This window comes from Hordeum vulgare, chromosome 4H (assembly GCF_904849725.1).
Source record: "Hordeum vulgare subsp. vulgare chromosome 4H, MorexV3_pseudomolecules_assembly, whole genome shotgun sequence".
Lineage (NCBI taxonomy): Eukaryota > Viridiplantae > Streptophyta > Magnoliopsida > Poales > Poaceae > Hordeum > Hordeum vulgare.
In genome coordinates this window covers 225,324,860-225,351,333 of record NC_058521.1, presented here as the reverse complement: position 1 = coordinate 225,351,333, position 26,474 = coordinate 225,324,860, and the positions used below count along the sequence as shown (strand labels likewise).

General features: G+C 46.2%; 1 protein-coding gene across 10 annotated transcripts; it reads left to right on the top strand.

Annotated features, from left to right (window-relative positions):
• The first annotated feature begins 1,397 nt into the window (after positions 1-1,397).
• On the top strand, positions 1,398-5,039 carry LOC123448426. 10 transcript variants are annotated; one of them, XR_006631748.1, is made up of 5 exons: positions 1,398-2,230; positions 3,014-3,240; positions 3,616-3,667; positions 4,185-4,426; positions 4,801-5,039. XR_006631748.1 is itself a non-coding variant. In XM_045125299.1 (4 exons), the coding sequence occupies exons 1-4, from the start codon at positions 1,608-1,610 to the stop codon at positions 4,843-4,845; spliced, it is 378 nt and encodes a 125-aa protein (XP_044981234.1). In that variant the 5' UTR covers positions 1,435-1,607; the 3' UTR covers positions 4,846-5,039. The 10 variants fall into 10 exon arrangements, 2 of the variants coding, with proteins under 2 accessions (XP_044981234.1, XP_044981233.1); XR_006631754.1 differs by having other exon boundaries at positions 1,421-1,661; XR_006631750.1 differs by lacking the exon at positions 3,616-3,667 and having other exon boundaries at positions 4,245-4,426.
• The last annotated feature ends 21,435 nt before the right edge of the window (positions 5,040-26,474 follow it).

Sequence of the window (26,474 nt, the reverse complement as noted above, 5' to 3'; positions counted from 1 at the left end):
ATTTGACCCGCTTCCTACTTAATCGACGATAATTTGTCTTTTTCACTAGAGGTGGATAAAAGATTTTAACGCCCAAATATTTGGTCAATTGTATATTAAATATGGACTAGTATTTTAGAAAAATGATTTGGTACAATTTTAAAACAAATATATGGTAGGTCCTTCACAAAAAAACTCATTTTGGGCACTTGAAAAATGGAAAATGAATTTTTCATATAAGGAAAATGAAATCTTCCTTAATCAACATTATTTGTCATTCCATCATGCACTCTTGTGCATAATATTAGATCATTTGAACAAACTATGCCATGAATGTGGCCGTAAGATTGATCATTTGGCTTGAAAGCAATGAATCTTTACACATGATAGCTCATTTATCAGAACACTTTTTTAAAATAATTATCGTATTATAAGTTTATTATTTTTCATGGTAACCTTTTCACATATAATGACACAATGCAAAGTTTTCCAATTGTTTGATTTTTTTAAATTTTTCATGGCCATTTCAAAATACGGTTAAAACGGCAGGTATGACCATTCCTACCTAGTGGTTTAATCTTGGAAAATATTTTGATGTTTTTATGATTAAATAGATAGTTGTGTACCTATAAATGATTTTTGGAAAAAATAAATAGCAAATTATCATGCAACTGCAGTTCAAATTTGACCCGCTTCTTGCTAAATCGGCGGCAATTTTTTCTTTTTCACTAGAGGTGGATAAAAACTTTTAACACCCAACCATTTTGTCAATTATATATTAAATATCGCGTAGTATTTTAGAAAAATGATTTGGTACAATTTTGAAACAAATATATGGTAGGTCATTCACAAAAACTCATTTCGGGTACTTGAAAAATGAAAAATGAATATTTCATACAAGGAAAATTAATACTTCGCTAATCAACATTGTTTGTCATTCCAATATGCAACCTTGCGCATAATTTAGATCGTTTCAAAAAACTATGCCATGAATGTGGCCATAAGATTGATCATTTGGCTTGAAAGTCATGAATCTTCACACACGATAGCCCATTTCGGGGAACACTATTTTAAAATATTTACCGTATTACAAGTTTATTATTTTTCCTGGTAACTTGGTCACATATTATGACACAACGCGAAGATTTTCCAATTTTTTTTTTAAAAAAATTCACGCCTATTTCAAAATAAGGTCAAAACGGTGGGTACGACCATTCATATAATTTGAAAATGTAAACAAGCTCTCATGTTTATGAAATTTGGTGTGGTATTTGTTTATATACTCTAGAAGGCGTAGAATTTTTTCGATTTTTTTTACTAAACTTTAACATGTATATTTTGGCAAAAGTAATTGTAACACTTAGAAACTATTTTAAATCAGATATGTTTTAAACCAATGAGCACTCTTCACACGGATCACCCCACCTTTACCGATTTGAGCCGTTCACACACGATCGATCCAACGTCTTTCAGCAGACCAACCCAAACCCTAGCAGCCCGCTCCACACCTTCCAGAGAGCCCCCCTCTCCCTCTCCTCGATCAACGACGACACCGCCTCCCTCTCCCTCCCACCCCCCTATCCACTGATCCAGATCGACGCCACGGCTCTCCAGCAACCAGGACGGCGATGGGATCCGATGGGCGTGTTCTCCTCTGGCCACGGCGGAGAAGAAGCCAGGCGGTGAGGGCGAAGCATCCACCCGCTCCCGCACTTCCCCGTCCCGATCGATCAGGCCGCCGTCGCGCCCTCCTCCTCCCCTCCCATCCGATGCAGGACCAGGCCGGGGCTTTGTCCTGTTTTGGGCGGTTTCCCTCGGCCGGATCCTCTCCTCCCCGGCGCCCTACTGCCTCACCCCGAGCCCCCGCTTCCCGCCCCCTCTCCGCGGCGACAGGAGGCGCCGGAACGTGCTCCTGGTCCTCGCCCACCCCGACGATAATATTTTCTTACGGTTTGCTCGCCTCCCTCCCACCACCCCTCCCTCGAACTCCTCGCCCCGCCGGCTCCCCAACCCCGCCCACCCTGCCTCGACCTGATCCCCTCGCCTTGCGGGCGCGGAGGAGACCAGTCACCGGCTTCCTCGCCGCCGGATTCGGCCGCTGATCGAGGCCGCGAGGGCTGCTTGCCTTGCTTCCGGTGCTTCGACTGGATGGCGGGCCGGTCGCGGGGTCCCTGGTCGGCGTAGCGGACACCATGTTTGCACCGAGGAAGGTGGAGGACGAGATGGCGCTGGGAAGGCAGAGGACCGTCAGGTGAGCCGCGGTGGCGTAGCCTCCCGATCTGCTGCGTTTGTTCAGGGATCCAGCATTTTGGACTGTGCTTCGGCGCCAGCTTCGGGGTTGGGGGCTCGGCAGCATCAGTTTGATTCGTATCGTTAGTCTGTTAGAGCAGGCAGTTGTGGTGTCTTAGAATTTTTGAGTTGTTAAGCTGTGCTAGCATGGAGCTTTTCCCCTTTTTGGTAGATCTGGTCGGTGGAATCTAGCATTTATGGATAAAGTAAAAGGCAGCATCACGTAAAATAAATACTGTTGATAGAGAACTAAATCTGTTTTGAAGTACAATAGTTCTCTCGTTAATTAAGAATATTTCTTCTGAACCGTAAAAAAATATTATGCGTGTTGTTAGACAGGAGGCTTCATGTTTTATGCACGTCTCTGGGTATGATTGCTAGTACCTATGGTCATGTATGTCTCTGTCTTTGTGCATTTTTCTGTATGTCCAGGGGTGCTCCCTCATGCGTTCATCCATTCGTTTGACCAAAGTATAGCATGTGCATACAGGACTATTTTCTATACTCTGAACATTTAAGCTTCTGCCTGGCTTACCAAAATGATAGATACAGAGCTGCACGTTTTACCACTAGAAATCAGTTTCTCTATCATGTACTACGAATACACAAGTGCTTCTTTTCATATTAGAGCTGTGCTTGGCTAATTCTCTTGTTAATCATATCGTGTATCTACAACACAGTTGCTTTAATTAAACCTCGTATGTTTTGTATCCGAGCTGTAATTCCGTTGTTCTCTTCCTTTCAGAATCAGTTGGAAGAGGAGAAGCTGGCGGTGCAGCAGCAGGAAACTGATAATTTTGTGTACCCCAACCAGGACCGTGCTGGTGACCGGAGGGGCCGGCTACATCGGCAGCCACGCCGTGCTGCAACTGCTCGCCGCGGGCTTCCGCGCCGTTGTCGTCGACAGCCTCGAGAACTCCTCCGAGCTCGCCGCTCGCCGGGGAACACGCGCGGAACCTCTCCTTCCACAAGGTAACACAGCCGCCTCTGGTGCTACCCCCCCCCCCCCCCCCCCCCTAGATACATTGCTTCTCCCCTCGCCGTCGATTGGGTGGTCCCTAGTGCGAGGATAGATCCCATCTCGTGCTTGACGTGCCGGCCACGCCGCCTGTGCTGGGATAAGTTTCTCCATCAGCTTCTGTTCTTGGCTGGTGCTTTTTGAATGTTTGTTTGATCTCTCCTGAGTCTACTTTTTGGATAGTATATTCCTTTGATGCTGCTGCTGGGATAAGTTTCTTTGATGCCACTGTCTTTGCATGTTCCTTGTAACAGTAGTTTGTGTTTATTCGCCTGAAATGTTTCCTTACTTGATTCTTGCTGCCTTGGGGTAAAATTCAACTCCTTCAGGACATGGATGATTGCTGGTCTTTCACTGTATGGATGTGAAGTACTAGTTGAGGTTGAAATCTACTTTAATCTTCATCTAGTGCGTCCTAATTTTGTATTCCAGTGTAATTTGTTGAATATTATAAGATGACCACTTTGAAATTCGTTTGGCTTCAGTGAGTTATACAAATTTATTGCCTAGCTGAAGTTTAAATGAATATGTTCCTCAATATAAGGAATCAAGTTCTGGAATTTCTATGCTCAAATGTATCTTTTGTTTCTCGTATTACATGCTTGTGCTATACAGATTGACAAGCTAATAGAGGCACAATGCTCGCATACCAGTTTAAAAAATGATTCAGTATGTCATTCAATTGCCTCACAATGAAACAAACTGACGTGCTTGTTCTTATATTATTATTGGCTGTCTTCTATTTTATTATTTTCTTTATTGGTTTGTTTGGCAACCTGTCACTTGTGTCCTTGGTTGTCACTTCCCAACCTAAACATTCTTTTAGCCACTTCAGTTCATCATAATCAGACGAATACCACATTCAGAGCCTATAACTTAAATATCTGTGTGCACGCAGCGAACTTGACATACACGCATACATATATCCTTGTTATCGGATGTCGTTGTGCTGGTGTAGGGACACACTGGTTAATCAGCAACATCTACTACAGAAGTTTCTGCTTGCTTCCAGTTGATCCTCCAGCAAACACGACGACTTTTGAGAATTGGTCTAATGCACTTTGTTAGAACCACACTACTTCTAATGGACTGGGACGCCATGGAGGACCAGCTCAGTTACGTCCTCTACAGGAACATTGGGTGAGAGATGGAGGACGAGGACCAGATCATTTTTTTGAGCCATGTTAGTTATTCACATGTATTACTAACAATTGTGCCTAGCATTGCCTGTTTGAGAGCTTGCTGTCGGTTACTTGGTACTGCTTTCACTGATATTTGTTGCATGATGATAGTTATACTTCTTTTGTTTGTTGTCCATTTGTTGTGTTAACTTGCACTGTGCTGGTATTTATCATTTGCAAAATATATCTTAGTTTTCGCTGTTATGAGAATGTTATGTGCATGGTTTCCTGTTAAATCTAAAGTTCTGCAACAAATTTTCATCGTTATGAGATTTTTATATTCACGAATTCAATTGATTATGTTTCTGACTTTTTATAATTTATTATTTGCAGATGCTGGCCTTCATTCTTCAAAATTTGGGTGTACAGAAGCTTTAGGAAGAAGAATCCCGAAGAAAACCCATTCCCACCAATCCGTTTTAGCTCACCGGAGCTAGTTATATGTATACTTAGTTGTATTTTATAGCTGAGTACCAGATTTGTACTATGTGTGATTGTAGTGTACTTTGCATGTTGTATGAAATATTATGCCCAATTGGCTCTTTTAGAATCAAATTATCTAATTGCATAAATATAGAATTGAGGTGTGGTACCCAAACAGCAATCCACGTAATTGATTCCCATTTGACTAGTGGGCCCTACTTTAAAATGGAAAAGAAACAAAAGAAAATTGACAAGTGGGTTGGAAAAAGGCTTAGGCCCCAAAAATTATGAATTGTAAAAGGCTGCGACCTATTGGGCTTGGTTCATGTAGTTGATCAAAATTATAAGAGAAAAAAACATTAAATGGGCTCGGTCCATTTAAAACACTGAATTGAACCGGGTTGATTCTATGCCATGTCAGATCCGACGTGGCGTGACAGAATGCTTTCGTTTGGTCGTAAAATCCTACGACCAATCTAGCAAAAAGGTTGTTATAGTTCATTAGAGACCCTCAGCTTTTGACCGTTCGTTTTTGGTCGTAAAAAGGTCGCAAATGAAAATCAATGACCATTCGGTGACCAATATTGAAGGTCGTTAGTTGACATATTTCTTGTAGTGTCATTCGGTCGCAAGCAAAGGCGGTTGGGAGATCTGCGGGACCGGGTCCTAGCGACGGAGAGTCGCTTGAGCGTCAAAACGGGGCTCCTGAGCATCGAGCCTTAGGGGCCTTACCGGTCATAAGGCCACCTGCCGCCCTTGATAGCATCCACGGACATTCGGTCGTTATCAGGGGTGACACGGCTTGACCCCGTAGCTACATCCGTTCAGTCGGTCACACACAATGGTGGTTGGGAAATGTGCGGGACTGGATCTTAGCCACGCAGAGCCGCTCGAACGTTAAATGGGGCTCCTGAGCATCGTGCCTCGGGAGCCTTACCGGTCACAAAGGCGCTTCACCATCCTGGTGCCGTCCAGGCACATTCGGTCAGTATTGAGGGGTGTCGGGGCCTTGCCTCGTGAGGCGCCTCACGACGGCACGGAAATGTGCAGGACTGGGACCTGCCAACGTAGAGCAATAGAAAAGCCCTCAACCGGCCCGAGGAGAAGGAGCGTGCGGGACCTGCACCAACTCGTGGCACCTCTGCATCGTCCTTCAATCCTTCCGGAACCTACTTCATCCCGTGACACTCTCACGTAATAACGAGCCAAGACTGTATACGCCCATGCCCCCCAAGGACGAGGAAGGGGCCCACCCCACGCCTAGTGGAAGACCTATGCTCCGTGTTGGGTGCAGACGGAGGAAATCAACACAGTCCACCAATGACTTCCGGAATCAGTCGCCTATGCCTCAGGGGTAGGGACACTCCCGAGGCCAAAGCGTCCTCGCGACCTCCCATATACACCGCCACCGTGACACTCTCACGTAATAACGAGCCGAGGATGTATACGTCCAGGACCCCCCGAGGACGCCGAAGGGGTCCACCCCACGCCTAGTGGAAGACCTATGCTCCGCGCTGGGTGCAGACGGAGGCAATCAACTTAGTCAACCAATGACTATGCCCGCAGCTGGCAAGGAAACCCACATAGTCCACCAATGACTATGCCAACCTTGGTGCCGGATGCGGCGTTTGCTTGCTTTTCCTGGATTTTGAACTATCTTCTGCCGGACTTACATCTCTCGTTTTTAAAAGTTGATGTTTGAAAAACGAAAAGGGGGGTGAAACTTTCTCTTGCGATTTCTTGTATTCGCCAGCTTTGAAGCCTCTTTTCCGGATGAAATTCTCTCAGGAGCTAAACGCTCCGCACCGCGCCTAGGGGCCAAGGAGCGAAAGCAAGGATTTGCCGTCCCAGGGGCGAAAATTTTCGGCGATCAACCCCCGCTCGGGGGTCCGGATCGAAGCACAGTATTACCACAAAGTGTCCCAGGAGGCCTCAGGGCATCCTGGGGTGATGACCAAAGGAACGGGGAGAGGAATCACTCAAGCGCCTGATACGTCCATTTTGCATCATGTTTTCATTTTGATATTTATCGCTTCTTGCGCTGTTATTTCACTTCACGGTACAATACTTATGCCTTTTCTCTCTTATTTTGCAAGGTTTACATGAAGAGAGAGAATGCCGCCAACTGGAATTCTGGCCTGAAAAAGGAGCAAAGTTGAGATACCTATTCTGCGCAACTCCGAACGGCATAAAAATCAACGAGGATTTTTTTCCGGATTTAGAAAAATTACTGGGCCGAAGAAGTGCCACAGGGGCGCGTGCAGGTGGCCACAAGCCTGCATGGAACGACCACCCCCCAGGCCACGCCATGAGGGCTTGTGGACAGCCTGCTGGCCCACAGGCCCCCCTCTTCTGCTATATGAAGGATTTAGTCCAGAAAAAAAAAATCAGGGATGAGCTTTTTCGTGGATTCGCCGCCGCCACGAGGCGGAACTTGAGCATAACCAATCTAGAGCTCCGGCAGGACGATCCTGCCGGGGAAACTTCCCTCCCGGAGGGGGAAATCATCGCCATCGTCATCACCAACACTCCTCTCATCGGAGGGGACTCGTCACCATCAACATCTTCATCACCACCATCTCATCTCCAAACCTTAGTTCATCACTTGTAACCAATCTCCGTCTCGCGACTTCGATTGGTACTTGTAAGGTTGCTAGTAGTGTTGATTACTCTTTGTACTTGATGCTAGTTGGATTACTTGGTGGAAGAGTTTATGTTCAGATCCTTGATGCTACTCATTACCTCTCTGGTCATGAATATGATTATGCTTTGTGAGTAGTTACTTTTGTTCCTGGGGACATGGGATAAGTCATGCTAATAGTAGTCATGTGAATTTGGTATTCGTTCGGTAATTTGATGTGTTGTATGTTGTTTTTCCTCTAGTGGTGTTATGTGAACGTCGACTACATAACACTTCACCATTATTTGGGCCTAGAGGAAGGCATTGGGAAGTAGTAAGTAGATGATGGGTTGCTAGAGTGATAAAAGCTTAAACCCTAGTTTATGCATTACTTCGTAAGGGGCTGATTTGGATCCACCAGTTTAATGCTATGGTTAGACTTTGTCTTAATTCTTCTTTCGTAGTTGCGGATGCTTGCGAGAGGGGTTAATCATAAGTGGGATGCTTGTACAAGTAAGGGCAGTACCCAAGTGCAGGTCCACCCACATATCAAACTATCAAAGTAACGAACGCGAATCATATGAACATGATGAAAAATAGCATGACAGAAATTCCCGTGTGTCCTCGGGAGCGTTTTTCCTCCTATAAGACTTTGTCCAGGCTTGTCCCTTGCTACAAAAGGGATTGGGCCACTTTTCTCAACCGTTGCTACTTTTGTTACTTGTTGCTTTCTACGAATCATCTCACCACACAATCACTCGTTACCGACAATTTCAGTGCATGCAGATTTTACCTTGCTGAAAACCACTTGTCAGATCCTTCTGCTCCTCGTTGGGTTCGACACTCTTACTTATCGAAAAGACTACGATTGATCGCCTATACTTGTGGGTCATCAATACTCTTTTCTGGCGCCGTTGCCGGGGAGTGAAGTGCCTTTGGTAAGTGGAACTTGGTAAGGAAACATTCATATAGTGTGCTGAAATTTATTGTCACTTGTCACTATGGATACTAATCCTTTGAGGGGCTTATTCGGGGTATCTTCACCTCGAACGGAAGCACAAATAGTTGCTCCTCAACCTGCTGCACCTACTGAAAATATTTGCTTTGAATTTCCTTCGGGTATGCTTGAGAAACTGCTGGCTAATCCTTTTATAGGAGATGGAACATCACATCCAGACTTGCATCTGATCTATGTAGATGAAGTTTCTGGTTTATTTAAGCTTGTAGGTTTGCCCGAGGATGAGGTCAAGAAGAAGGTCTTTCCTTTATCTTTGAAGGATAAGGCATTGATATGGTATAGGCTATGTGATGATACTGGATCATGGAACTACAATCGGTTGAAATTGGAATTTCATCAAAAGTTTTATCCTATGCATTTAGTACATCGTGATCGGAATTATATTTATATTTTTGGCCTCGTGACAGAGAAAGCATCGCTCAAGCTTGGGGGAGGCTTAAATCAATGCTATATTCATGCCCCAATCATGAGCTCTCGAGAGAAATTGTCATTCAGAACTTCTATGCTCGGCTTTCTCATGATGATCGCAACATGCTTGACACTTCTTGTACCGGTTCTTTTATGAAGATAGATATTGACTTCAAATGGAATTTATTAGAGAGAACTAAATGCAACTCTGAAGATTGGGAGCTTGAAGAAGGTAAGGAGTCAGGTATGAATTTCAGATTTGATTGCGTTAAATCCTTTGTTGAGACAAATACCTTTAGTGATTTTAGCGCTAAGTATGGACTTGACTTTGAGATAGTAGCTTCATTGTATGAATCCTTTGCTGCTCATATTGATCTCCCCAAAGAGAAGTGGTTTAAATATCATCCTCCTTTAAAAGTCAATGTAGTTAAACCCACTCCAATTGAAGAGAAAGTCATTGCCTATAATGATCCTGTTGTTTCGAGTGCTTACATTGAGAAACCACCTTTCCCTGTTAGGATAAAGGATCATTCTAAATCTTCAACTGCGATACGTAGAGGCTATATTAGAACACCTACACCCCGTGAACAAATTAGAGTTGAACCTAGCATTGCTATTATCAAAGATCTTCTGTCCGACGATGTTGAGGGACATAATATTCACTTGTGTGAAGATGCTGCTAGAATTGCTAAACCTCACGTTAGAGACAAACATAGGCCTGTTGTTGGCATGCCTGTGGTTTCTGTTAAGATAGGAGATCATTGTTACCATGGTTTATGTGATGGGGATGCTAGTGTTAGTGCAATACCTCAATCCTTATACGATGAAATTAAAGATGAGATTGCACCTGTTGAGATAGAACCTATAGGATGTCACTATTCAGCTTGCCAATAGAGATACTATCTGCCGTGTGGGAATTGTTAGGGATGTTGAAGTCTTGTGTGGTAAAACAAAGTATCCTGCTGATTTCCTCGTTCTTGCTACCGCACAAGATAGCTTTTGTCCCATCATATTTGGCAGACCTTTTCTCAATACTGTCAATGCTCATATTGATTGTGAGAAGCAAACTGTCACTGTTGGCTTTGAAGGTGTGTCACACGAGTTCAATTTCGCCAAGTTTTGTAGACAACCTCATGAAAAGGCGTTGCCTAGTAGGGATGAAACTATTGCCTTAGCCTCTATTGCCATGCCTCCTACTGATCCCTTAGAGCAATACTTGCTTGAGCATGAAAATGATATGCATATGGATGAAAGGGATGAGATAGATAGAGTTGTCTTAGAACAATATCCTATCCTTAAGAATAACTTGCTTGTTGAACTGCTTGGGGATCCACCCCCACCAAAGGGTGATCCTGTGTTCGAGCTTAAACAGTTGCCTGATACTCTTAAGTATGCCTATCTTGATGAAAATGAGATATATCTTGTCATTATTAGTTCTAGCCTCTCAGAGCATGAAGAAAAGAAGTTACTAAAAACTCTGAGAAAGCACCGTGCTGCTATTGGATATACTCTTGATGATCTTAAGGGCATTAGTCCTACCCTATGCCAACACAAGATTAAAACTGATCCTGATTTCAAACCAGTTGCTGATCATCAAAGGAGATTAAATCCTAAGATGAATGAGGTAGTAAGAAAAGAAATACTAAAGCTCCTCGAAGCGGGTATTATCTATCATGTTGCTCATAGCGATTGGGTGAGTCCGGTGCATTGCGTCCCTAAGAAGGGAGGCATTACCGTTGTCCCTAATGATAAGGATGAATTGATCCCACAGAGGATTATTACTGGCTATAGGATGGTGATCGATATTAGGAAACTAAATAAAGCCACTAGGAAAGATCATTACCCTTTGCCTTTTATCGACCAAATGCTGGAAAGGCTGTCCAAACACACACACTTCTGCTTTCTAGACGGTTATTCTGGTTTCTTCCAAGTACCAGTTGCACAATCTGATCAGGAGAAAACCACTTTCACGTGCCCTGTCGGTACCTTTGCTTATAGACGTATGCCTTTTGGCTTATGTAATGCACCTGCCACCTTTCAAAGATGTATGATGGCTATATTCTCTGACTTTTGTGAAAAGATTGTCGAGGTTTTCATGGATGACTTTTCTGTTTACGGGTCTTCTTTTGATGATTGCCTCAGCAACCTTGATCGAGTCTTACAGAGATGTAAATACACCAATCTTGTCTTGAATTGGGAGAAGTGCCAATTTATGGTTAATGAAGGCATCGTCTTAGGACATAAAATTTCCGAAAGAGGTATTGAAGTCGATAAGGCTAAGGTTGATGGAATCGATAAAATTCCATACCCCACAGACATCAAAGGTATAAGAAATTTCCTTGGTCATGTTGGTTTCTATAGAAGGTTCATCAAAGACTTCTCTAAGATTTATAGGCCTCTTACCAATCTCTTACAAAAGGATATTCCTTTTATTTTTGACGATGATTGTGAGGAAGCCTTCGAAATACTTAAGAGGGCTTTGATAACTGCACCTATTGTTCAACCACCTGATTGGAACTTACCTTTTGAGATCATGTGTGATGCTAGTGATTATGCTGTTGGTGCTGTTTTAGGGCAAAGAGTCGATAAGAAGTTGAATGTTATTCACTACGCTAGTAAAACTCTAGACAATGCCCAGAGAAACTATGCTACTACGGAGAAGGAGTTTTTAGGAGTCGTGTTTGCATGTGAAAAGTTTAGGTCTTACATAGTTGATTCCAAAGTCACTATTTACACTGATCATGCTGCTATTAAGTACCTCATGGAGAAGAAGGACACTAAACCTAGACTTATCAGATGGGTTCTCTTGCTACAAGCATTTGATTTGCACGTTGTTGACCGAAAGGGTGCTGATAACCCAGTAGCAGATAACTTGTCTAGGTTGGAGAACGTTCTTGATGACCCACAACCTATTGATGATATCTTTCCTGATGAGCAATTGAATGTCATCAATGCTTCACGTAGTGCACCGTGGTATACTGATTATGCAAACTATATCGTTGCCAAATACATACCACCTAGTTTCACGTACCAGCAAAAGAAGAAATTCTTCTTTGACTTGAGAAACTACTTTTGGGATGATCCTCACCTTTATAAGGAAGGAGTAGATGGTGTTATTAGACGTTGTGTACCTGAACATGAACAGGGATGGATCCTACAGAAGTGTCACACCGAGGCCTACGGAGGACACCATGCGGGAGATAGAACTGCACACAAGGTATTGCAATCAGGTTTCTATTGGCCCACTCTCTTCAAGGATGCCCGTAAGTTTGTCTTCTCTTGTGACGAATGTCAAAGAATAGGTAATATTAGCAAACGTCAGGAAATGCCTATGAACTATTCACTTGTCATTGAACCATTTGATGGCTGGGGCTTTGATTATATGGGACCTTTTCCAAAATCCAACGGGTATACTCGTATCCTAGTTGCTGTTGATTACGTCACTAAGTGGGTAGAAGCTACCCCACTAGTAGTGCTGATCACAACACCTCTATCAGGATGCTGAAAGAAGTTATCTTCCCTAGATTTGGAGTCCCTATATATCTAATGACCGATGGTGGTTCACACTTCATTCATGCTGCTTTCCGTAAAATGCTTGCTAAGTACGATGTCAACCATATAATTGCGTCTGCCTATCACCCTTAGTCCAGTGGTCAAGTAGAGCTAAGTAAAAGAGAGATTAAACTAATTCTGCAAAAGACGGTCAACAGGTCTAGAAAGAATTGGTCTAAGAAGCTCGATGATGCACTGTGGGCTTATAGAACTGCCTATAAGAATCCCATGGGCATGTCTCCGTACAAAATGGTGTACGGTAAAGCATGTCATTTACCTCTTGAGCTAGAGCATAAAGCTTATTGGGCAATCAAAGAGCTCAACTTTGATTTCAAACTTGCCGGTGAGAAGAGGTTATTTGATATTAGCTCGCTTGATGAAAGGAGAGCTCAGGCATATGAGAATGCCAAGCTGTTCAAAGAGAAGGTTAAGAGGTGGCATGATAAGAGGATACAAAAGCGTGAGTTCAATGTAGGTGATTATGTCTTTCTATATAACTCTCATTTAAGATTCTTTGCAGGCAAGCTTCTCTCTAAATGGGAAGGTCCCTATGTTGTTGAGGAAGTATATCGTTCCGGTGCTATCAAGATCAACAACACGGAAGGTAATTGTCCGAGAGTGGTAAATGGGCAGAGAATCAAGCATTATATCTCAGGTACTCCCATAAATGTTGAAAGCAATATTATCAATACCATAACTCCAGAAGAATACCTAAGGGATATTTATCAGCCTGTTTCAGTCTCTGGAAACGAAGAGGTATGTGATTCGGTAAGAAAACAGAGTCCAAAACTTTTCCAGTAGGAAATTTTCTCAGTTTTGGAATATTTTTAAAAATACAAAAATTGGAAGTAGTCGGGAAAGTGCCCGAGGAGGCGACAAGCCTGTACGGCGCGGGCCCACCCCCTGGCCGCGCCGTGAGGGCTTGTGGCCACCTCGTGCGCCTCCCGGACTCTGTTTTCGTGCGGGGTACTCCTTCTGGTCTGAAAAAAATCATTATAGATACTCCCGTTTGGTCTGACCATGCATCACGCGGATTTCTTCTGTTTTTCGTTTCGAGCCTGTTTCTGTTGAAGATCTAGATCGCTATGACTTCCCCAATAGCTCCCAAGGACAAGATCTTTGAGAAGGTCATCAATCCCTACCTCACGGGAGTGTTGCAACACCCTCAATCTATCGAGATGCGTGAGGGGATGTTGCACATCCGTGATGTTGAGGGGCCTAAGAAGACCGGAAGCATGGAGACGAGGCTCGAAGCAATGGATCAACAAGTCTTGAAGTGCCAAGGGATGGTGGAGCGTGGACTCAACGCCAACCACATGATGATCACGGAGTTCACCAACAAGCACATGATTGATGCCAATGACATCGGGAAGCACTTCTCCAGGCTCTATGACAGGATTGATCAACTCCAGGCCCAGATCTATGACCTGCAGAACAAAAACAGTGAGTATGAGTATAGATTTAAATCAATACGGTTGGCTGTAGATTTGAGGATTCCGGGGACTCGTTCACCTTTCCATGATGGATCACCTATGCCTTGGAAGATGGAGGATCAAACTCATGTTGCAACAACTCCACCATCACCACCAAAGGAAGACAACTGAGCATTGGTATGGGCAATCCCCTTGGCTTGTGCCAAGCTTGAGGGAGTTGCCCCGGTATCGTATCACCATCACATCTTTTGCCTTTACCTTTGTTTTAGTTTTCCTTTTCAGTTTTCTCTTTCTCTAGTAGATTAAAAGTCTTAGTGTTTTAGTCTTGTGTTTTGCTTTGTGTCACCTCCGATGTATTCGATCTCGTGATCCATATAATAAAGAGTGTCTTAGTTGAAGGGATTTGTCTCTTGCCATGATCAAAAGAGTGAGAACAGAACAAAAGCATGAAAGATCATGTAATGATCTTATGGGAAGTGATGGCTTCACACATAAAAATAATGATGATTGAGACTTGTTGAGGGTAGGCAAACGTAGACCTTGGTCATGGTTGCAATTAATAGGAAGTGATAAAGAAGGAGAGGTTCACATATAAATATATCATCTCTCACACCATATATGATTGTGAACACTCACTAAACTATTGCATGCCTAGAAGTAGATGTTGGACAAGGAAGACAACATAATGAACCGTGTTTGCTTGGCTCCGAACAATGTTATATGATTAGAGATCCCTTAGCATGTGACGATTGCTTCCACCTCATATTAGCCAAGACATCCCGCACTAAATAGAGATACTACTTGTGCATCCATAAACCATCAACCCAGTTTTGCCATGAGTGTCCACCATACCTACCTATGGATTGAATAAGATCCCTCCAGTAAGTTGTCATCGGTGCAAGCAATAAAAATTTCTCTCTAATATGTATGATCTATTAGTGTGTGGAAAATAAGATTTATACGAACCTGTGATGAGGAAGACATAAAAGCAACAGACTGCATAATAAAGTTCTTTATCACAGGAGGCAATATAAAGTGACGTTCCTCCGCACTAAGAGGACACGCATCCAAACCTCAAAAGCGCATGACAACCTCTGCTTCCCTCTGCGAAGGGCCTATCTTGTACCTTTACATTTTCCCTTGAAAGAGTCCTGGTGATCTTCACCAATTCCCTATTTTGCCTTTGTCTTGGCTAACGTCATATGCTTGGCAAAGATCTATATTCATATGTCAACTTGGAGGTAAGTATTCATGAATTATTATTGTTGACATTACCCTTGAGGTAAGCAGTTGGGAGGCAAAACTGTAAGCCCCTATCTTTCTCTATGTCCAGCTGAAACTTTGATCTCATGAGTACCACGTGAGTTGTAGCAATTGTAGAGAACAAAAGAATGATTGAGTATGTGGATTTGCTTTACAAGCTCTTATTTGACTCTTTCTGATATTGTGATAAATTGCAATTGCTTCAATGACTAAAGGCTATCAGTTGTTACTTCTCGGTAAGGTTCTTGATCCATGCTTTACTTTGTGAAGGAATTATCACTTTAGCATGAGAGATTATATGTTGGTATTGCTGTTCTGATCATGATCATGATGCATACATGTTTGTATCTTGTTTTGTCGACACCTCTCTCCCTAAACATGTGGACATATTTATTGAGCTAGGCTTTCGCTTGAGGAAAAGCGAGGTCTAAGCTTGGGGGAGTTCATACGTCCATTTTGCATCATGTTTTCATGTTGATATTTATCGCTTCTTGGGCTGTTATTTCACTTCACGGTACAATACTTATGCCTTTTCTCTCTTATTTTGCAAGGTTTCCATGAAGAGGGAGAATGCCGGCAACTGGAATTCTGGCCTAAAAAAGGAGCAAAGTTGAGATACCTATTCTGCGTAACTCCAAACGCCCTAAAAATCAACGAGGATTTTTTTCCGGATTTATAAAAAATACTGGGCCAAAGAAGTGCCAAACGGGCGCGTGCAGGTGGCCACAAGCCTGCACGGCGTGGCCACCCCACGAGGCCGCGCCATGAGGGCTTGTGGGAAGCCTGCTGGCCCACTAGCCCCCCTCTTCTTCTATATGAAGGGTTTCATCCAGAAAAAAAATCAGGGAGGAGCTTTTTCGTGGATTCGCCGCCACCACGAGGCGAATTTGAGCAGAACCAATCTAAAGCTCCGGCAGGACGATCCTGCCGGGGAAACTTCCCTCCCGAAGGGGGAAATCATCTCCATCGTCATCACCAACAATCCTCTCATCGGAGGGGACTCGTCACCATCAACATCTTCATCAGCACCATCTCATCTCCAAACCCTAGTTCATCCCTTGTAACCAATCTTTGTCTCGCGACTCCGATTGGTACTTGTAAGGTTGCTAGTAGTGTTGATTACTCTTTGTAGTTGATGCTAGTTGGATTACTTGGTGGAAGAGTTTATGTTCAGATCCTTGATGCTACTCATTACCTCTCTGGTCATGAATATGATTATGCTTTGTGAGTAGTTACTTTTGTTCCTAAGGACATGGGATAAGCCATGCTAATAGTAGTCATGTGAATTTGGTATTCGTTCGGTAATTTGATGTGTTGTATGTTGTTTTTCCTCTAGTGGTGTTATGTGAACTTCAACTACATAACACCTCACCATTATTTGGGCCTAGAGGAAGGCATTGGGAAGTAGTAAGTAGATGATGGGTTGCTAGAGTGACAGAAGCTTAAACCCTAGTTTATGCGTTACTTCGTAAGGGGCTGATTTGGATCCACTAGTCTAATGCTATGGTTAGACTTTGTCTTAATTCTTCTTTCGTAGTTGCGGATGCTTGTGAGAGGGGTTAATCATAAGTGGGATGCTTGTACAAGTAAGGGCAGTACCCAAGTGCCGGTCCACCCACATATCAAACTATCAAAGTAATGAACGCGAATCATATGAACATGATGAAAACTAGCATGACAGAAATTCCCGTGTGTCCTCGGGAGCATTTTTCCTCCTATAAGACTTTTTCCATGCTTATCCCTTGCTACAAAAGGGATTCGGCCACTTTGTTGCACCGTTGCTACTTTTGTTACTTGTTGCTTGCTACGAATCATCTCACCACACAATCACTCGTTATCGACAATTTCAGTGCCTACTGATTTTACCTTGCTGAAAACCACTTGTCAGATCCTTCTGCTCCTCGTTGGGTTCAACACTCTTACTTATCGAAAGGACTACGATTGATCCCCTATACTTGTGGGTCATCAGTGCCGAAGGGGGCTCTTGAGCATCGAGCCTCAGGAGCCTCACCGGACACGGTGCGGAATTAGGGCCCGCAAACATAGAGGGCCGAAAGGGTCGCCACCCCATCCTGCATACTCAGGAAGAGCTATGAAGGGACCGGTGCAAACCCACGAGCTAAGTACCCCGCAAGCCCAGACGGGGGTCATTTGGTTTCACGCCAAACTAACAACAAATTAAAAACATGCGTACTAACGAAGGGATGCAGGGCCTAAGAATTCAGCTGTGGCGAGGAATGAGGCCATCGCCCAAGCGTGCAGCGGCACGAGCGGAGCCTCGGGAGGACGGGGCCTCCTGAGGGCCCTGGCCACCGTTGCCCGCTAGCACTGGCTCGGGCAGAGACGGGCCCTAATCTTCGAAGCCAAGCCACAACGACCACCAGCGAGCAAACAATCAATTCAAGAGTGAAAGGGAAAACGACGGATGGCGAAGGTAATAACGCAAAATCTTAACGCCGGAGAGGGCATGGTTCTTGATCAAACATTGCAGGAGCAGGTAAACAGAAGCTGGGGGTGCCTAGGGCGAGTGGCCGCCGACATCGCCCTTGGCGCCTGCAGGCTCGGCATCGGAGCCCTCCTCCTCGCTGGAGATGGGCACCCGGACGTACCGCTCCACCAGAACGTCCACGTGCGGGCGGACTTCGTCCCGGAGAAGACGACGAGACTCAGCGGGCGCCGGCTCGACGACGCACTGGAGGTCGAGATGCAGGGCAAGGCGGCGCAGGTTGGAGAAGACGAGTGTCAAGGCAAGGCCCAGAAGCTCGCGCACGTCGGCCGTGCTGTCCTCTTCCACGCGGGAGGTGCCAGCCTCCAGCGTCTCCACCACCTTCTAGAAGTAGGCGAGGTAGCCCCCGTCGTTTCTCACATTTGGCAGCGCCGGGGCTTCCCCCACGAACCGACGCGTCGCGTCAGCCACTCGGCCGGCGATGCCCGTGAATTGCTTGGCGCACTGGACTTCCATCGTGTGGGCGTGTGACGCCTCGTCCTTGGCAGCCAGGACGGTGTCAGTCGCCTCATGGACCTGCTGCCGCAGCTCCGCCAGCTCCGCCTTGGACTCCGCCTCGGCCTGGCGGGCGGCCTGGAGGGCGGCGTCGACTCTCTCGATATGGGCCCGCAGCCCCTCTATCTCCTCCTGAAGCTTGCCAACCTTGGGTTTCTTGGCGAAGGGCACGCTGGGGAAGAGGAGAGATCAACCACCAAGCAACTCATGGGACAATTAGGAAAAGAGGGGCACGCGAGGGACTTACTCGTTGGCCAGAGGCCAGCGGTCACGAACGTGAGGAGGCCCCGAGGGCCCTCCACCGCTGCTCCCGGAGGCGGACAGGGGCGCGGCCGGAGCCGCGCGCTTCCCCCTGCCAAGTTCACCTCCAGCAGACGCCATGGAAGACAGGGAAACAGAGAGGAGAGGAGGTTTTTTTGATGGAGCGAAAGGAAGCAGAGAGGAAGCTCAAGATCGCGGTGCCTACCCCGTGACGGGGGTGGGGTAGATTTATAGGCGAACCACGACCACCTACTATCATGGGAACGCGAGCATCGCGCTCCCCACGGGGGTCGCGAGGTGGGCCAACGGGAGCGCTGCCTCCCACGTCGCTTCACGTGCCCGTCGAGCGGTCACGTTCGCACGGGTCGTTGGATGTGTGAGGCCGCACACACGCCATTCAATAGGAACAATGATGGCCTGCGCGGTTCTTGGAGATCGTGCCATCGTGACCTGGTGCACCCCGGACACCTCGATGAGCGAGAGCGTCACCACACAGCCGCTCGCACGTGTGCCTCTTGGACTGCAGGCAATTAGGGCCCGCGACGCTTCGGGCCGCCCTCAAGGCTTCAACCAGAAGCCAACCCAGGCGCGCCTTGGGCCCGGGGGCTACTGTCTGCGTTGTGGGAATGGGGGTACCCATACCTGCGTGCCTACGGCCCACGGCTGGCCACTTCATCAAGCAATCTAACGGGCATGGCATCACTCAAGGCAAGGCCCTCGTGAGGGGCCAAGTCTCACGAGGAGGAACGACATCAAGACCCACAGGGGACCTTCCCAGGACTCCTTTTGGAGCAGCGTATATTCCGAGGCGAGGCCCGGCCTCAGGAGTCAAGCATGACGCAAGGGAAGGATAGGCGAGCAGCAGACAACGGGGTGGCGCAGTTTCCCCTTTAGTGCAAAGGAGGCAAAGACGTACCACAGTGTCACACCCTGTTTTCACCTCACTTTTACTGTAGTTCAAAAATCTAAGTTTATTAAAACTTTTCAAAAACCAATGATGTGAGTGCCATGGTTGTCATTGTATGCTTGTATGCTTGATTCTGTTACATCAAAACCATATTTTTCCTACCTAAATATTCTCAAAATCCTTTTTCTTACTTCTCACTATTTCAAAACCCTGCTTTGGGTTGCACAACAAGTCCTTGGCAGCAAGGGAGTGCTTTCACCCAAAGATGGTGATCTGGTTTCAAAACTATTTTAGCTCACCAAAACAATAAAATAATTATTTTATAAATTATTTTCCTATTTTAATTGCGTGTCCATTTCTCAGGCCAGAAATGACATTTCTATATGGAAAAATACTTTTCATCCTTAGAAAAATCTGAGAAAATTTGCAGATACTCACACGACATATATTTTCCATACATAATATTTTCAACCCCTAGTTATATTCAAAATATCTGAGTAAATCCTTGAAAACCTATTATTTCTGTTTTGATCTTTTGGAATATTTCCAATAAAATCCAAGAAAATTCCAGCAACCTTCCCAAGCTATATTTAGTGGCCACACCATGTCCAGAACCAAGTTGAAACATCTCTACATTGCAAAGTTTATCCAAATGGGTTGAAACTTTGCAGGAGTGTTCAACACCCCAAATGAGGAGTCTCCGCCAAAGTGGGATTTGCAGGAAGTGATTTACCCACATTCCCTTTGGAAGGGGCATATGTGCCATTTGGGGGGTAATTTCTAGTTTCCATTGCCAAACTCATCCAATGAGGCTCAAATTTGGTGAAGTACCTTAATTAATCATCAAAGCTAATCATGTTAACTCTCACCACTAGTGGTGAGGTGTTGCTACACCAAACACCTATCGAACACCTACTGCCATTATAGCAAAACAACTCCTACCCCACTCCACACTTAATCTTTTCCCTCCAAACCTTTTGACCAAGTAGCCACCACCACTCCCCAACTGCAGGAGAGTGGACCCTCTTTGATTCCAAGCAAAATGCCCCAAAATCCTCATTCTAACTTCTGGTCTAGCACTGGCATCTCTTATTTCCTCTCCTCCCATGGGCAATAGTGAGCCCCTCGGCTCCTAAACGGCTAGGCATCTCCAAGCCAAGCCCTAGGATATCCCAGACAAGGCCAAAGCACCCAGAGCGTGCCAGCATCCCGTGGCATACCAAAACTGCGCTCTGGGCACGCTGCTGGGTACACCCGAAGCTAAGGTGGCCAGCCCGGCCGGTTCAAGACTCCTCCCTGTTGCCATTTCGAGTCCCCGACCACCTCTCTGCATCAGGGCAGCTCCAAGGCCCCTCCTCCCTTGTTCTGTTGACTGGAACGGCGCGTGCCCATGCGCGCCAGATCCACCAGAAGAACATGGACGCGCGTGCATGCTCCTACTCACTCTCTCTCCCTCTCAGTGGGTCACGCAGTTCCCAAACCACGTCCGCACACCATGGTTTCGACCCCGAAGGCTCACTGCTCCTCCTATGAGCTACGGTGAAACCATCGGCGCCACCGGCTCGGTACACCGTCGGGAGCCTATAAATAGGGCCTCTACCTCACTCCAGCACCTCCATCCCACCTCTCCGGAGCCTGAATTCCACCCCTAGCCTCTCCATTTGAGCACATCGAGCTCCTGTGCTCGAGATCGACCGAGGCCCCACCGCTTCGGAGCTCCGTCGATCTCGGGCTACAGGCCATCTCCAGTGCTCCTTTCACCTCCTACGGGTTCCTAGCAACCTCAGGGAGCTTCCCCATCACCTCCCCGAGCTTATCCACACCCGTAGCACCCAGTTCACCGACCTCCCAAAACTGCTTCGCCGTTGCACCTCGTCGCCGCTGAAGCAGGGCCTCCCCGTCGATCTCTCGACTACTAGGAGCTAGGCGGCGGTAGGCTGGTTCCATTTTTGCCCTTGGTTGGGCTCGAGGGCGTCGGTAGCATCGCCGGCGAGCCTCCCCTCCTCTCTGTCTCGAGGTGGAAGACGACCCCGACAGGTGGGGCTCACCTGTCGGTGGCTCATGTCTCCCCCTCTTTCTCCTCTCAGCCGCTGACCGCACGGGGCCGCGTGTCAGGTTTGAACCTAGCCGCGCACGTGCCTGGGCTGGTTGGCTGGCTGGCCAGCTAGGCCGGCCCAAGCCACAGGCCGAGCCAGGCCTGAGCCCCAGCCCTTTTTCTTTTTCTGTTAAATCTGGTTTTGAAATATTTTTATAAAAATAATTATCCAATATATTTTTATTATTCTTCCACCACGATTCTTCTAAAAATGAGTAGTATTTAACACAGCATTTTGAGACAACCTTTCTGTTTTATAATAATTAAAAGGCTATTTTGTAATAGTTTTGCTTCTCTTAAAATACTTCTAAAAATAATCCTTTCACTAAAACCAGAGACAAATATTTTTAAAATAACAATATGGATTTATCAGAATTAAACAACATTTTGAAAATGACCTTGTGATCTATTTTTGAGTGAGCTACTTATTGGTTTTTATTTATTACAACGATAGAAACCACGTTTGACGAAGGAGTTGGACTTGAAGACCCCGAAGACCCCAGATACTTAGCTGATCAAGGCAAGCAGCCCTTTGACCATATTTGAGCATATGTTATATTGCATGCTAAGTAGAACAAATATTTCCGTTGTGTGTGATCATAAGTATCGGTAAATCATTGAAGCGATCTTACCGATGGCTCCTCCGGAGCACTTGCATTTTGAGCATGATCCTACCACCTATTAGGGTCACGCTATTATCATTATTGACAAGTAGAGAAAAGCATAGTAGAAGCATGAACATGAGGATGGTATAAATCAAAGGTTTATGAAAACCTCGTCGGGTGCCACTAATGCCCGAGGGTGATGATGAGTTAGATGGCCACTTTTGGTGAAGTGGTGCACTGGGTATTTTTGTGTGAGTGGTGTAGGAAATGGGAATAGATTTATGATGTGTCGACCGTTCCAACCTTACATGTGCGACTACGTTACCCCTTTATGGGATGGGTCTTTGTTGATTACTCTAGTCGGTGCTAGCAAAGAGCCACATTACTAGTGGCGGGAGTGATGTGTGGTCACTCTCGTGACGAGGTCATGCCAGGTAGGGCGACACTGTTGGTCCCTGCATGGATGATACTTTCCAGAGTCGGTGCTCGTAAGACGTACATCATGTGGGCTAGGTACCAATTGAGTGGACCTCTTTGTCTAGTATCATCAGGGGAAAGGCATTGATCGGGTACTTACCTCAGGTATTTTACATACCGCGAGTCGTGGATGACATGGAAGTTTCCCGGATCTCGTGGTTACAACGTACAACCTCTGTAGAGTGTAAAACTATTCTAATAGTCGTGTCCACGGTCAAGGACAGTTGGGTAATCCTGCTTAAACTACGTATAGTCGTTTCCGCATAAATCAAGTGTGTGTGTGTGTGAGCTTAATGGTGTTATCTGAAAAATAGTTGATATGGCCAAGTTTGGTGACTTGGCATATCGGGTGAACCGGAGTGTTCAGCCCTGGACAGATATATTGATATCTGTAACTTGTTCTTCTAAATATCATCTAGCTTATGTTGCACATCCAGGAGCATGTTTATTTATAGTTAAGCTGTTATCCACCAATATTGTATGTTACTTGTTATTCCATCAACTGCATTGTTCATATCATGGGATGTTTGCGAGTACATTCAAAGTACTCATTAGCCTGCCACTGGTTATATTATTGACCAAACATGGAAGGACCAGAGTTTGGAGAAGAGTACGTCATCAGAGACGGCCCTGCGAACTAGGATGCTTCCCAGTCAGAATCCCTGTTGGTGTAAGCTGATGGCATGGGCATGCGCTTAGCCCTAAGATTTCCTCAACTAGTTATATCAATGTGATTTGGCATTATAGGCCCTACCTTGTGAACTTGACCTTATTGGTCATGTGTTGTAATATTTCGGTACTTGGATGTAAGACTGTTATTATTCAGCATCTGTGTGTTCGGTGAGCATTGATCTCTTGGATCACTGAGCAAGTTCATTCGGTGCTCTTGACTCATAAGTCGGGGTCCCCATAGATCTGGTATCAGAGCTACACTGACTGTAGGAAGCCTTAGGTAGCATGGACGATAGCCGAGACGACTAGTGCACTTGGCCCTTACACTTGAGTTTTTCTACACCCACCAAAAATTACTAACCCTGTCCTACAACCTTGTAGATGGCCGCCGTACCTGAGATGCTTCTGGAGAAGGGCTTTCCCCTACTTTTGGGAGATAGCCTCGAGAAGTGTCAAGTATGCCGCACGCCCATCTTAGTCTACCGAGAGCACCGGGTCAACGCTGACACCAAGGAATATCACGTGGACATGACAGTGAAGGCTAACGACTCCCCAACTAATTGGTTCTTTGAAGGACCACAGATGGAGAATCTGATGTTGGAAGTGGAGACGGCCGCATGAGAGGCACTCGTGCGTCTCCGCGACATCCGTCCCGAGATGGCTAACGAGCCAGCTACTCGTCACCTGCCTTTTATTAAGGACGGTATTGACGGGAGTTGGACACTCAACCCATCTCCAGAGGACGGGACGCCACTAAGGTTTCAGACCTACTTCAGCCTCTCCGCCGACACCTTGACTCACCTTCTGATCAAGGAGTCGATGATGCTCCACCAAGAGCTACACCAAGTCAAGGACCTACTTCGCCTTGAGAACATTAAGACCCGCAAGGTCAAGAAGGAAGGAGCACCCGGAGGGCAGTCAACCATTGCCTTCTGAGGAGGAATACCACCGCTCGAGGCCACTCCTATTCAGAGTCGCCGACTGACCGTGGAAGAGTACACTGAACTCCTCACCGCTTCACCGACTAAGAGACAACGTGATGGACCACTTCCATCTCCCACACATCTGAAGGAGGAAAGTATCGATGAGGATGAAGACAAAGACCCTACAGAACCAGCCTATGAGACCGAGCAGTCCGCCACTTAGAAGCACGACTTAGGGAATTAGGAGTCTTCCCCAAGCGTAGTGAGTCCATGTATCAGTTCATGTGAACCATGAGTGTTGTGTGAACATGTATGATGCAAGCCGCATTTCTGCCTTAGGCAGCTTGTAAGCGACTACATCACTTGTTTTAAATTTAATGCATTAGCTTTCCCCAAAAACCTTTGTTTAAAAATCTCACAATAGCATGGCACCAAACCCCCTTATTAGAGCATCATCCCTTATGATTCCCGGCCAATTCGGCATATTGACCTGTCTACTCCCCTGACAGGATGGTGATTTCAACTCGCACCAGCACCCTCGGCAATCCCGACTCTGCCTCCTCTGGCCAGCAGCAGGGAACCGGTGGGAACGCTCAAGATGGAGATCACCACGAGCAGCAACAAGGCGATATTCCTCCGCCATCGCCTCCTCCGGAGAGCCTGTCTGTGGGTTAGTTCCCCCAAGCTCTCCGAGAGGAACGTCAAGCCAATAATGCCGCCATCCAATAGGTGGCTCAAGTCCTGGTGAAGAATCCACCGCAAAACAGAAATGGCCGCGGTCGCTCTACTCTATCCGAGTTTATGCGGACTACACCTCCTATATTCACGGAGATGACTGAACCATTGGATGCCGATGACTGGATCTGCACTATCGAAGACCTCCTCGCGCTGGTCATGTTCACCGATGATCGTGAGAAAGTCATTTATGCTTCTCATTGTCTCGGAGGCACGACCAGAGCTTGGTGGGACGGGTTCCAAATCATGCGAGAAGGGCAAGCTATCACTTGGAGAGTGTTCAAGGAAGGATTCCGCACTGCTCACATTCCTCCTGGAATGATGACCATTAAGAAGCGGGAATTCCGAGCTTTAAGGCAAGGCAGTGGAACCGGCAAGGAGTATCTGTAGAAGTTTAACCTCATGTCGAGATATGCACCAGAGGACGTCAACACTAAGGCCGCAAAAGTGGAATGCTTTATGGAAGGACTGCAGGAGTCACTCCAGTATCAACTGGTTGTTTGTGAATGCCGGACCTTTTGTGATCTGGTTAACAAGGCCCTCGTGTTGGAGGATAAGCGTCGTGCAATGGACGACACACGTAAGCGCAAGATGATGGGTAGTGGAGGACCCAGTAACCCGAAACCACGCCCATGGCAGTCAGCTCCAGCAAGACCCAGTTATCAGCAACAATAGTACAAGGCACCAACATTCCGCCAGAACTACCAGCCTCAGCAGCAAGTCAACACCAAGCCACCATTCAACCCACCGAACAACAGTGGAGTCAATACTAACATCCCGGGACATGTTACCTGTTTTGGATGTGGACAAGATGGGCACTATTCCAAGCAGTGTCCCAACAAGAAGCCCGACGCACGGCGCCCCAATGCTCCAAATGAGGGACAAGGTCAAGGAGCACCGGGCAGGAACCAAGCTCCCCGCAACCAATAGTATCACAACAGGGGACGTATTAATCACATCTCCGCGGAAGAAGCACATGAAGACCCAGACTGCATTCTGGGTACGTTCCTCGTTATCTCCACCCCAGCAACATTATTGTTTGATTGTGGTGCTTTGCATTCTTTTGTTAGTCAGAAGTTTGCGGGAAAATGTGGTTTGAAGACTACCCTACTTAACGGGCAAACGGCAGTACATACCCCGGGAGCAGTGCTAAGGGCCAACCTAGGATGTAGAGGAGTCGGGATCGATATTAATGGGATAAGCTTCTGAGAAGATCTCATCGTCATTAAGTCGCAAGGCTTAGAAGTGATCCTTGGCATGGATTGGTTGGCCAAACACTAGAGCATCTTGGACTGTGCCAACAGGACTATTACCATGACAAGCGACCAAAGGGTCAAAGTCAAGTATGTCCCTGAGCCTACGTCCGCTCAAGTCCCGCAGGTAAATTACCTATCGAGGGAAGACCTCGACCGAGTGCCGATAGTCCGTGAATACCCGGACGTCTTTCCTGATGAGCTACCAAGGATGCCTCCCGATTGAGACATCGAGTTCATCATTGAGCTCATGCCCGGGTCAAGGCTGATCTATAAGAAGCCTTATTGGATGGGATTCGAAGAGCTAGCAGAGCTGAAGAAGCAGCTCGATGAGCAACTCAGGAAGGGATTCATTCGTCCG

Excerpts from the sequence above, each read along its gene's own strand:
- LOC123448426 (XM_045125298.1), top strand. The coding sequence starts at position 1,608 with ATGGGATCCGATGGGCGTGTTCTCCTCTGGCCACGGCGGAGAAGAAGC. Across the intron at positions 1,662-3,013 it reads GGCGGAGAAGAAGCCAGGCG|AATCAGTTGGAAGAGGAGAA; the intron begins GTGAGGGCGAAG and ends TCTTCCTTTCAG. Across the intron at positions 3,241-4,800 it reads GGAACCTCTCCTTCCACAAG|ATGCTGGCCTTCATTCTTCA; the intron begins GTAACACAGCCG and ends TATTATTTGCAG.